Source organism: Tupaia chinensis, unplaced genomic scaffold (genome assembly GCF_000334495.1).
Source record: "Tupaia chinensis unplaced genomic scaffold, TupChi_1.0 Scaffold000688_1, whole genome shotgun sequence".
Taxonomy (NCBI): Eukaryota; Metazoa; Chordata; class Mammalia; order Scandentia; family Tupaiidae; genus Tupaia; species Tupaia belangeri.
This window is the reverse complement of record NW_006160211.1, coordinates 1,375,919-1,388,786: the sequence shown is the minus strand read 5'-3', so window position 1 is coordinate 1,388,786 and position 12,868 is coordinate 1,375,919. Positions and strand designations below refer to the sequence as shown.

Sequence of the window (12,868 nt, the reverse complement as noted above, 5' to 3'; positions counted from 1 at the left end):
GGACCCGAACCGCGGTCGACTACGTGGGAGCCCAGCGACATAGCCATTACGCGAACTGCTGGTTCCCGGATTTATGATTTTTATCAGAAAGGAGGTTGCAAGTATTTTCTCTCAATCGGTTGATAGTATTTTCATTTTATTTTTTGAGAGAGAGATTTTTGCTGTAGGGCACATGTGCTCACCAGAGAGACAGAGACAGACAGTGAGAAATCACCCCCTGGGGAGGTGACCATGCCACAATCCTTTCTCCTCTACTCTTCTCCCAGGATTTTGGGCACGCACACACACGTGCATGTGTCCAGTGTGAATTTCAAGCTGCCTGGTCCAGGACTTGAACAGCGACCATCCATGTGGGAGTCCAGTGACGTAACGGCTATGCCATCTACTGGCCCCAATAGTATTTTCATCTTCCTTTTTTTTTTTTTTTTTTTTGCTTTATCCTATCGACTTAGTGAAACCAAGAATGACAGGGATACATGGCAAACCTGCATCTCAAGCCATGATTTCATTCCTAAAATCAAATCTATTTTTAACAGATACTGAGAGGCAAGGACTCATTTTTACACAAAATTATGCATTCACAGAAAAACTGTGAATGAATCTACAGCTTGTTGAAAGAACAGGAGTAAATGATGGAGTAAATTGCCACCTAGAATTGAAATTTGAATGTAGCCATTACGCTAACTGCTGGTCCCCTATTTTCATCTTCTTAACAGGGTCTTTTGCAGAGCAAAAGTTTTAAATTTTTACGAAATCTAGCTTATCAGGTTTTTTCCTTTTATAAATCATGCTTTTGGTGTTGTTAACTCTGGGTCATAAAGATTTTTGTCGTGTTTCTTCTAGAAGTTATTTAATTTTAAGACAGAATCTCATCAAGTCACTGTCTTCCTGCTTTGGCCTCTTAGGTGGGACTACAGGTATGTGCCACCATGCAAGACCTTTAGGTTAGATGGAGATACCAAACCCCAGCCTGTGGAGTGTGGTGTTTTAGCAGTACACAGTACCGTTAAAGTTTGTAGTGAAGGACCAGCAGTTAGTGTAATGGCTATGTCGCTGAACTCCCATGTAGTTGACCATGATTCAAGTCCTGGACCTGGTGGTTTAAACTCACGCCGGGCATATGTGTGTGTGTGCCCAGGATCCCGAGAGGAGAATGGAGGAGGAGGGATTGTGGCATGGCCATCCACCCTGGGGAGTGATTTCTCACTTTCTGTCTCTCCGTTTCTCTCTGGTGAGCACACATGCCCTGTAGCAAAAACCTCTCCCCAAAAAAATAAAAAGTTTGTAGTGAATATTCGATGATATAAAAAGATTAATTGTTAATTTTTTAGCCACAAAATGGTGTGTTATTTTTTAAAGAATTATTAAATTAATTATTTTATTTTATTTTATTTCACTTTATTTATTTATTTGTTATTATTTTCCAGTTTGATCAGACAGAGAGAGTGGGAAAATGAGAAAGGAAGCCACCAGGTCTAAGACCTGAACCATGGTTGGCCACGTGGGAGTCCAGCATCTTTAACTACCACGCCACCTTCCAGCGCTGTGTGTATGTTTTTTAAAAGGCTTTTTCAAGATAACATTGAAATATTTAAGATGAAATAATATGACACAATGTTTAGGATTTGCATTAAAATAACATAGGATGGCCTAGCCACAGCGGTGTAGCAGTGGCACAATTTTCTGTGATGCTGGAAGTCATATGTAAGATGACGGTTTGATTCCTAGGTTGACTTTCATATGTAAGACGTGCCCTTAAATCCTGGTTGGAAAAAACGGAGACAATCTCAGCATGAGACCTTGTTGAGGGTACTTGTCTTTCTCTCTGTGTTTCTTTCTTGTGACATAAATAAATGCATCTTAAACAGAAACAAAATATATTTACTATAGAAGGGGATGAAATAGGTGAGGTGTAGAAGAAAGAAGATTTGCCATGAGTTGAACCCAGGTTTTGTGTATGTGGGAGTTCATTAGACTATTCTATCTTTATGTAGGTTGAACTTTTCCATAATAAAAAGTTTAAAATAAAATAATCTATTCCATTGCTTGTTGGTGTTGACTTGGGATTAAGTAAACTGTGGAGAAAGATACTCCTTCAGCCTTGCCGTTTAGCACAACCTGCCAAGATCCTCAAGTTGCATTCATTACCATTGCTCTAAACACCATTTCCAGAGTGGATGCTGGGATGTTTGTGCTTTAGTTTATGAAGCGTGTTTTAGTGATTTTATTACTGAATGGAATACTGATTCTTTAGGTTGGAGGTGATGGAGTGAAAAGTGATATATGTCATTGGATAAAGCATGTTTAGTATGATACTATGATGTTTGAAAACAAAAATAAAAAATAAAAATTGATGGTCGTAATATAATCTGCAGAAATAAGAGCGAGGTAAATTTTCTTAGCTGGGAGGCTGTACTGAGTAACTCAGTGGAAAATCTGCCTCACCAAAAGCTTTTGTGTTCTATTTATGAAAAAGCAGTAGAGTCAAGAAACACTTTTTTTTTTTTCCTTTTTCCTGGAGAGGTTTTTGCTATAGGGTGTGTGCACTTGCCGGAAAGACAGAGACAGGGAGACGGAAAGTGAGAAATCACTCCCCAGGGTGGATGGCCACACCACAAACCCTTCTCCTTTCTCCTCTTGGGATCCTGGGCACACATGCACACTCACCCAGTGTGAATTTAAGCCATCGGGTCCGGAACTCAAACCGTGGTCGTCTACGTGGGAGTCCAGCGACATAGCCATCGTGCTAACTGCTGGTCCCTCTTTTTTATTCCCAAGCACCAGGGCCAGGATTTGAAGTGTGATTGGCCAGGTGAGGTCCTGCTCCCTTAACTGCTTACTACAGAGTCAGCCCAAGAAACACAATTATAGAAAACAAGACGACCCTTGCAAAGTGAGAGGATAATGCTACTTTTTATAGAAAAGCATGGTGTGAGGGCAAAGCAAAGCATTGTAACTGAACTCGAAAGTAAGAAAGTAAAAAAAACAGTATGAAAGATATTTCTTGCTCACGCACACACAAGCACCCATACACCTTCCCTTTGTGGACTTATTTACAGTTCACCAGTTGGTATAGATATGACCTTGCTACAGAAAGATAAGGATAATAAGATAAGATTGCTACACACATACCATTATCCTGAGTATTCGTGATTGTTCTGAACATCGTAGTGGAAGAGTAGAAAGGTTTTGGAAGGAAGCCTCATTTAGCTATAGTTATTCTTCTGGAATTCTTAAAACCTAGACTCTTTGGATTTCCTAAAAGATTTGCTTATTGTAAAAGTTAAATAGAGAATCAATGGCTTCAAATCAGTGTAAGTAACCATAGTAGAATGTGAGCACCTTTTTTTTCCTAGTAATTTTTATTTATTTATTTACTCACGTATTTATTTTAGATTTTTGCCACAGAGCACAGTGCTTGCCAGAGAGAGAGAGCTGAAGAGAGGGGAAAAGCGAGAAATCACCCCAAGGGGGAACAGCCACCCCACAATCCCTTCTCTTCCATTCTCCTCTCTGGATTTTAGGCATGCATATACTCCTACCCAGCATGTTGTTCAAGCTACCAGGTGTGGGACTCAAATCACAGAGTTGATCATGTGGGATTCAGTGTGTTAATCACCATGCCCCTTCTGGTCCATGAAAGTTATTTTTAAAAACCTATTTGAGACCTTGGACCCCCATATTTACTGTTATCACACTAGTCATTTCTTAGCTGACCACTGCAAGCATTTGCCAATAACCATCATTAATAAAGTGGGCCCAGAGTCTCGTTTTACTTGTGCCCCTTCCTGAGTGTAGGCATGGTTCACCCTCACAGACACCCTTTGGCAGTCATTTTTATCTAGCCGTCTAAAGGTGCTTCAAGGCAGAACTACCTGTCAAGTCCCACCTGGAGGATCTCCCCATCTAAGTTATCAGAGAGCATTAAAGGAGGAATCTTGATGTATTTCTCACTGCATTTAAGACAGGGTTTGATTTATCAGGGTAACATATCAGTCCCTCATTTTCCAGCAGCTGTTTCTGGATCTAGGTACAGCCACAGACATGTTAACAATTATAATCAAATAGATATCCTTCTGCTAAGGATTTTGACATTTGACACTTAGGTTAGTTTCAAAGAAAGGGCATAATTTCTGAAATACCTTTCAGTCTACTTCTGTGAGTCCTAGGTTTGCTGAGCATTAGGTCTGTGCTAAAGGAAATCTTTTAAGCTTCTCTTTGCAGAGTTAGGTAAATTGTACATGCCCTTTCTAATTTTTTTTAAAGAATTACTTTATTTTATTCATTCATTTATTTTAATTTGACCACACACACGTACAGAGAGAGAGAGAAAATGAGAAAGCAAGCCACCAAATCTGGGACTCGAACCTTGATTGGCCATGTGGGAGTGTCCAGCGCCTTAACCACCAAGCCACCTGCTGGCCCCTCTAAGTTTTTTAATGGTTGGATAGTCAGGGTTTTTCATGGCTAAGAATGTGGTTCTGAGCCCATTATTGGACCAATTATTTCACTAAGGTTTGATGTTCTTCTCTTTCCTTCTCATAGAAACAAGTATATAAATTCTTGCACAGTGAAATGTTAGAGACTTAAGGTGTTAGCCTATCCTCGAGAATACTGTGTCTGACTTTTAAAAGTAGCCTCATGACCTAGCAGTTAAGAGAACTGGATCACACGTGGCTGACCATGTGGTTTGAATCCTGGTCCTGGGGGCTTGAAAACACACTAGGTATGCCTGTGTGCATGTCCCAAATCCCAAACAGTGGCAGATCTGAGAGGAGAAGGAATCATAGCACAACTACATCCCAATGGACAGTGCTCCCTGTCCCCTACTATCTCAGACATGTGGACCCGCTGGTAAATTTAAAAAGAATAATAGGTGGTGGGACCAGCAGTTAGCCTAATGGCTATGTTGCTGGACTCCCACGTAGTCGACCGCAGGTCAAGTCTCGGATCCAGCGGCTTAAACTCACGCCAGGCGCGTGTGCGCACATGCCCAAGATCCTGAGAGGAGAATGGAGGAGAAGGGATTGTGGCGTGGCCATCCCCCCTGGGGGGTGATTTCTCGTTTTCTGTCTCTCTCTCTGTATGTCTGGCAAGCACACGCGCCCTATAGCAAAAACCTCTCCAAATAAATAAATAAATAAATAAAGTAATAGGTGGTAAAGTGTGATGCATAACATCCAGTAATCACTGTTGTCATCAGCCCAGGTTGGGTACTCTGGAGGCGTAGAGCAGCTAGGGCAGTCAGCCATATTGCCTGGCAGTTGACTTAGCTGATTATACTACTAACCAGAAATATATGTAACTCTTAAAGGTTTTATCCTGATTGTGAAACCAAATAGCATGATGCCCAATATATATTTGATTTTTAAAAAGAAGTATTTCATTTTATTTATCTTTTTTTTTTTTTTTTAATTTGCTACAGGGCACCTACGTTCATGAGAGAGAAAGTGAGAAAGCAAGCCATCAGATTCCAGGCCCAAACGGTGGTTGGCCATGTGGGAGTCCAGCGCCCTAAACACCACACCACCTGCCTGCCCCTAATTATTTTATTTTAATGATAACAAATTAATAGTTGAATTGTCCATTGGTGAGGAATATTATGCACGTGAAGTTTTGTGAGGTCCACTGTAAAGATGCATCACTTTAAAGGTGACTTTCTCTTCAAGCTCATTTGATATAGTCATCGTCGGTGGTGGAATTGTGGGGCTTGCATCTGCCAGAGAACTCATCCTGCGACATCCAGCACTTTCGATTGGTGTTCTGGAAAAGGAGAAAGATTTAGGTATGTATGTTATCAGCGTTGCTCCTCGGGTTTGGATACCTTCTCATTTTGTCACTTCTGAATCTTTTTTGCTGAATGTCAGTGTTAGTATCTTAGTTTGGGTTTTTCTGAAAGCAAAGCCTGGGATAGTAACTTGGGTGTAGGTAATGTATTTGAGGTTATTTGAGGAGGCAGAAGAGAGTGGGGGGGAAAGTAATACAGGGAAGGAGGAAAAGCTACGTGAGTGTGCATTATCAAGGTTACTGCTGGCAGCTTAGTTCCACTGCGACCTCTTAAGGGACCAGTGCCATGTTTCCCAGGATTGTGTGCGTTATCCATCAGTTCCTGTCTCTGTGAGTTGAGGATTGTCCCTAGTAATGTTGAGCCTCCCTACACCCCCTCCCACACACACACACACACACACACACACACACACATATACACACACTATGCCTTACCCTTAGGGGAAAAAAATGTTAGAAAAGGTGCAGGGCAGAGTACAGAGAGCCGCAGTGGGCCCTTGAAGTGGTTTGCCAGTAGTGACATGTGTCCCAAGGCTGCAGCTGAAACGAGAGATGGGCTGGAGAGAGGAGACACAAATGCCAGGGTGGCTGCTAGAGGAAGCTGCCAGTGATCTGAATGAATTCTGGCAGAATTTTAAATGACGTGGTTTCTACCAGCTTCTGCTGTAAGATTGCTCTCTCACCTCGTAGGTTTCGTGTGAGTCATGGGCTTTCCCTTACCCTGTTCCTCTTGTTCTGTAGCTGTTCACCAGACTGGACACAACAGTGGTGTCATACATAGCGGAATTTATTATAAACCTGCATCTCTTAAGGCTAAATTATGTGTCCAAGGAGCAGCCCTCATCTATGAGTACTGCAACCAAAAAAGAATTTCCTACAAGCAGTGTGGCAAGGTATGGCATATTTTTTTCCCTTTTTAGTTTTTGCCATATGGTGTGTGGGCTTGCTGGAGAGAGAAAAAGAGAAGGAAAGTGAGAAATCACCCTCCCACCCCCCACAGTGGGATTAGCTACACTGCAATCCCTTCTCCTCCGTTATCCTGTCGGGATTTCGGGCGTGCATATATACTCACCCAGAGGGATTTTCAAGCCTCCAGGTCTAGGGCTTAAACCGCAGTTGGCCATGTGGGAGTCTGGCACCTTAACCCCAGGCCACTTGCAGGCCTCCTTACGTTTTCTTTTTAAGAGTTTTGTAGCTTGGGACCAGCAGATGGTGTAATGGTTACATCACTGGACTCCCATGTGCCAACCACGAGTCAAGTCCTGGACCCAGCAGTTTAAAATTCACACTAGGTGCATGTGTGTGCATGCCCAAAATCCGAGAGGAGAAGGGATTGTAGGGTGTGGTCATCCCCCTGTGGGGTGATTTCTTGCTTTCTGTCTTTCTCTTTTTGTCTCTCAAGTGACCTTACGTGCGCTATAGCTAAAATCTCTTTAAAAAAAATGTGTAGCCGTAGCTCTTACATTCAAATCTATGATCACTTTTGAGTTGATTTTGATAAAAGATATTGGAAGGGGCTTAACTTCATTGTTTGGCATGTGGTTCTGTAACTGCCTCAGCATTTGTTGGAAAGGCTGTTCTTTCTTAATTAATTGTTTTGGAACCCCAATAATAAATAAGGTATGCACATGGATTCTCAGTTCTATTCCAGTGATGTATATGTCAGTTTTTATGCCAGTACAGAAAATGTGTGTCCTTCATCTGTGTCATTTTTTTCCCCTCCAAAGTTACTTTGGCTATTCTAGGACCCTAGCATTTCTAAATAAATTTTGGGGATAGCTTGTCAATTTCTCCAGAAAGATAACTGGAATTTTGGTAGAGATTGTGTTCAATTAGAGAATTTATTCATTTATTTATTTACTTTTTAATTGCTAGAGGGCACATGTGCTTACCAGAAAAAAGGGAGAGAACCGCCCCCTCTTCATCCAGGTGTATCATCATGCTTCAGTCTCCCCTCCTCCATTCCTCTCTCTAGTCAGGACTGTGGGCACATAAGCACACACACTTGGAATGTTTTATTTATCTATTTTATTTTATTTATTATGATTATAATTTTTAAATTAGCTATAGGGCACACTCACTCACCAGAATGAGAGAGAGAAAGTGAGAAAGCAAATTGCTGGGTAGACTTAGACATCAGTTGGCCATGTGAGAGTCCAGCTCCCTAACCACCAGGTCACCTGCTGGCCCCACCCAAGCTATTTTAACAATACTAAATTTTGCAACCTGTGAATATGGGATTTTTTTAAATTAAAAAAAAAAGTCTTATTTTATTTTTTAGGGTTTTTGTCATAGGGCACATTTGTTCACTAGAGAGAGACAGAGATAGTGAGAGGGTGAGAAATCTCCCTCCAGCAGAGAAAACCATGCTGCAATTCCTTCCCATCTGTTCTCCTTCTGGGATTTTGGGCAGACAGCACACACTTGCCTGGCTTGAGTTTTAAGCCACTGCGTCTGGGACTCGAACTGGTTGGCCATGTGGGAGTCTAGCATCTTAACCACTTGGCCTCTATTCTATTTATTTATTTATTTAAAGACAGGGCTTTGGTATGTTGGGCTACTCCTGCTCAGCATCCCAGCTGGGCCTATAGGCATGCATCGCCACATCTTTCTCTTCTTTACATTTATTTAGATCATCTTCAATTTATTTTTAAAATGTTTTGTAGTTTTCAGTAAGTATAAATCTTAAGCTTACTTTGCTAAATTTATCCTTCAGTATTTTATTATTTTTAATGTTTTTGTGTGGGGAATTACTTTCTTAATTTCATTTTTGACTAGTCATTGCTAATGTGTAGGATATGATTGCTTTTATGTATTGATGTTTTTATCCTACAGCCTTGCTGAACTCATTTATTAGTTCTAAGTGTGTGTGTGTGTGTGTGTGAGAGAGAGAGAGAGAGAGAGGTGTGTGAGAGGTGTGTGTGAGAGAGAATTCCTTAGGCTTTTCTTTTTTCTTTCTTTCCCAGTTGTTAGCTAGAGGGCATGTGCGCTTGCTGGAGAGAGAGAGAAAGAGAGCGAGAGCGTGGGAGTGAGCAAGCACCCCACCCCCATGGAGAATGACCACACCATAATCCTTCTTCCTCCATTTCTCTGTCCTTTCGGGATTTGGGGCACACATGTGCATGTGTTCAGGATGTTTTTCAAGTCCCTGAATCAGAGACTTGAACTACACAGTTGGCCATGTGAGATCTAGCTCACACAGTGACCGTGCCTCAGGTTGGCCCCCTTAGGGTCTTCTATATGCAAGATCATGTCTTCTGCAAGTAAGTTGGTTTTACCTCTTTTCCAGTTTAGATGTCTTTTACAATTTATTTTGCTTGCCTAGTTTCCATGAATATAACCTTAAGTACAGTGGGGAATAGAAGTGCTAGGTCGTTGGATAAGTCACGTGCATTTTTGCATAGAAAAATAGGTTATGACTTTTCTGATGACCCAAGAGATAAGTGGACATTTTTGTGTTGTTCCAGATCTTAGAGAGAAAGCATTCAATCTTTTACTTTTAAGTATGATATCTCTATGGGTTTTCATAGCTTCCCTTTGTCAAGTTGATGATATTTCTTTTGTTGAGATTTTATTTTAATTGAGTAAGGGTGTTGGGTTTTCTCAAATGCCTTTCTGCCTCTTTTGTGGTGATCATGTGGTTTTTGTTCTTAATATAGTATATTACATTAATTGACTTTTGATTTTGCTTATAAGCCGGCAGGCACATATGCTCACCAGGGATGCAGAGAAAGAAAAGGAGAGGGAGATAGCACCTTTTGGTGGGATACAGTCACATTGCAAATCTCTTTCCTCCATTTCTCCATCCTATTGGGATTTTGGACAAGCACGCACATGCATCCAATGTGTTTTTCAAGTTGCCAGAGCCATAATTCAAGTTATATAGTTGGTCATGTGGGATCTGGCTCCCTTAGTCACCAGACCATAGTACGGGCCTCAATCAAGTGACTTTTGGATGTTAAATTGGTCATAGTGTATAGTCCTTTTTCTGTATTGCTGCATTGCTTTTTAGTATTTTGTTTAGGATTTTGGACAGCTTGAAAATCATGCTGGGCATGTGTGTGCACTTGCCCAAAATCCCAGGAAGAGAATGGAGGAGAGAGGATTGCTGTGTGGCTATCTCCTCTGGGAATGAATTTCTTACTTTCCTTCCCTCTGTCTCTCTCCAACAAGTTCATGCACCCTATCGCAAAACCTTAAAATAAAAAGAATTCGTCTGTTTTATCTAGATTATCTAATTTATTATAAGGTTGATAGTGATGTACCTTCTGCATGTAGTTTTTAAAAATAAAAGCTCAGGGGGCGGCAGATGGTGTAGTGGTTACATTGCTGGACTCCTACATGGCTGACAGCAGTTTGAGTCCTGAACCTGGTGGCTTGAAAATCATGCCAGGTACGTGTGCATGCATGTCCCAAATCCCAGGAAAATAATGGAGAGAGGGTTATGGTGTGGCCATATGCTGGAAATGATGTCTCACTTTCCCTCTCACTATCTCTGTCTCTTTCTCTGGTGAGTGCATGCACCCTATGACAAAAACTTCTAAATTAAAAAAAAAAAAGACTACAAGCTCATTGTTCCCATTAAAGATGTTATAATTTTTTTTTTTAAATAATACATTAACTGAGGGGCCGGCAGGTGATGTGGTGGTTAAGGGTGCTGGATTTCCACATGTCTGACTGTGGTTTGAGTCCTGGACCTGATGGCTTGCCTTCTCTCTCTCTCTCTGTCCCTCTCTGGTCAAGTTAAAATAGAATGAATGAATGAATGAATAAATAAATAAATAAATAAAGTTAAATAAAATACTTCTTTAAAAATATAATACGTTAAGTGAAAAAACTTATATTTACAATTTCTATTGTTAATTTGTAAGGGTTCTGGTATATTTTGGATACTAGACCTTTATCAGCTATATGATTTGCTAATATTTACTTCCATTCTGTGGGTATTCTTTTGTACTTTCTTGATAGCATCCTTTGATTCAGCTAGTATTTTTAAGGGTAATGATTTGTTGACTTAAATATTCTTTACACCTTGATTAAAAATACTCTCTCATGGGACCAGCCAGTTGCATGGTTGTTTAAAGCAGCTGGATCTCACATGGCTGACTGCACAGTTCCAGACCTGGTAGCTTGAAAAACATGCTGGGGTGCCAGCAGGTAGTGTGGTGGCTAAGGCACCAGACTCCCACATGACTGACTGTGGTTTGAGTCCTGGACCTAGCAGCTTGCTTTTTTTCTCTCTCTGTCCTTCTATGATCAAATTAAAATAATAATAATAATTAATAAAATGAAATAAATAATCCATTCAAAAGAAAAGGAAAGAAAAACATGCTGGGCACATGTATGTACATGTCCTCTCCCCCCAAAAGATTACCTCATGAAATTCTGTTGACTCCTCATTATGAAATAGTGACTTGTGGATTCTGATGTACCTGAGAACATGCATCTGTGCTTTCCCTTGCTTCTAACTGTTCTTTAAAGAAGAAACTCAACTTCACACAGATTCTTGCTTAGAAATAAGTCTTGAGTAAACTTAATGAATTTACTATTTTTTCCTCTGCAACAGAATGCATTAAATACTTTGTGATTTATTTGAGGAAATAAATGGGATAGTTTCTGTCAGTGACATCCTATTCACTGAATACCAGTTGTTTTATATACTGCTATTTCACAGTCGTTTTCTTTCTTTCTTTCTTTCTTTTTTTTTTTTTTTTAGAGAGATTTTTGCTATAGGGCGTGTGTGCTCACTGGAGAGACAGAGAGAGAGAAAGCAAGAAATCAGCCCCCAGAGGGGATGGCCATGCCACAATGCCTTCTCCTCCATCTCCTCTTGGGATTTTGGGCATGCATGCATACACGCCTGGTGTGAGTTTCAAGCTGCCAGGTCTGGGACTCCAACCATGGCCAACCATGTGGGAGTCCAGTGATGTAACCATTATGCCATCTGCTGGTCCCCACATTTTCTTATAGAAATATGAAAGTATTCTGTTTTGAAAAAAATAAAGTATAGACTAAGCAACTTATGTTTCTCTTCCCTCTGGAATTGAGGAAGTGTTGGTGATAAGGATTGCTTATGCCCAATAGAGACTATAGTTAATATAATGGAAATTGAAGCTATATCTTATCCCTGGGCAAAATTTGTTTTCATGCTGTTCTCTTTAAAAAAACAACAAAAAAAATTTAATTATTTTAAAATTTATTATTATTATTTTTTTGGAGAGGTTTTTGCTATAGGGTGTGTGTGCTCACCAGACAGAGAGAGACAGAGAGACAGAAAATGAGAAATCACCCCCCAGGGGAGATGGCCACGCCACAATCCCTTTTCTTCCATTCTCCTCTCAGGATCCTGGGCATGCACGCACACATGCCCGGCATGAGTTTTAAGTCACCGGGTCTGGGACGCAAACCGCGGTTGACTACGTGGGAGTCCAGCAACAAAGCCATTACACTAACTGCTGGTCCCTTATTATTTTTTAATATGCTATAGGGCCCATGCACTCACCAAAGGGAGGGAGACAGACAGACAGACACACACACAGACACACACACATACACTCACAGAGAGAGAGAGAGAGAGAGTGAGAGAGAGAAAGCTAGCTGCCAGGCCCAGGACTCAAACCATAGTCAGCTATGTGAGAGTCCAGTGCCCTAACCACCACGCCACCTGCTGGCCTGTAATGATATTCTCAAGAAAACTTTTCTTGGCAGAGGAAGAAAATAGAGTCATGAGGAAAGAAAGAAGTAGTTACATGCAGAAAAAAATTATCTAGAAATTATTACACATGGGACCAGCAGATGCATAGTGGTTATGTCACTGGACTCCTGTGTGGCTGACTGTGGTTTGAGTCCCAGACCTAGTGGCTTAAAACTCATGCTGGGAAAAAAACAAAAAAAAAAAACAACAAAAAAACCATGCTGGGCATATGTGTGCATGTGTGCCCAAGATCCTGAGAAGAGTGGAAGAGAATGAATTGCAGGGTGCCCCCTGGTTGGGTGGTGATTTTTCCTTTTCCCTCTCACTGCCTCTGTCTCTTTCTCTCGTGAGTGCATGAACCCTAAGGCAAAAACCTCTACAAAAAAA

The 12,868-nt window shown here is 40.9% G+C and overlaps 1 protein-coding gene across 1 annotated transcript in view; it reads left to right on the top strand.

Annotated features, from left to right (window-relative positions):
- The window catches only part of L2HGDH (L-2-hydroxyglutarate dehydrogenase), a 50,093-nt gene that overhangs the window by 4,247 nt on the left and 32,978 nt on the right, over positions 1 to 12,868 (top strand). The window contains exons 2-3 of the mRNA XM_006160513.3: positions 5,670 to 5,785; positions 6,529 to 6,680. Of these exons, the coding sequence (XP_006160575.1) occupies positions 5,670 to 5,785; positions 6,529 to 6,680 (268 nt within the window). The remainder of the gene's footprint in view (positions 1 to 5,669; positions 5,786 to 6,528; positions 6,681 to 12,868) is intronic.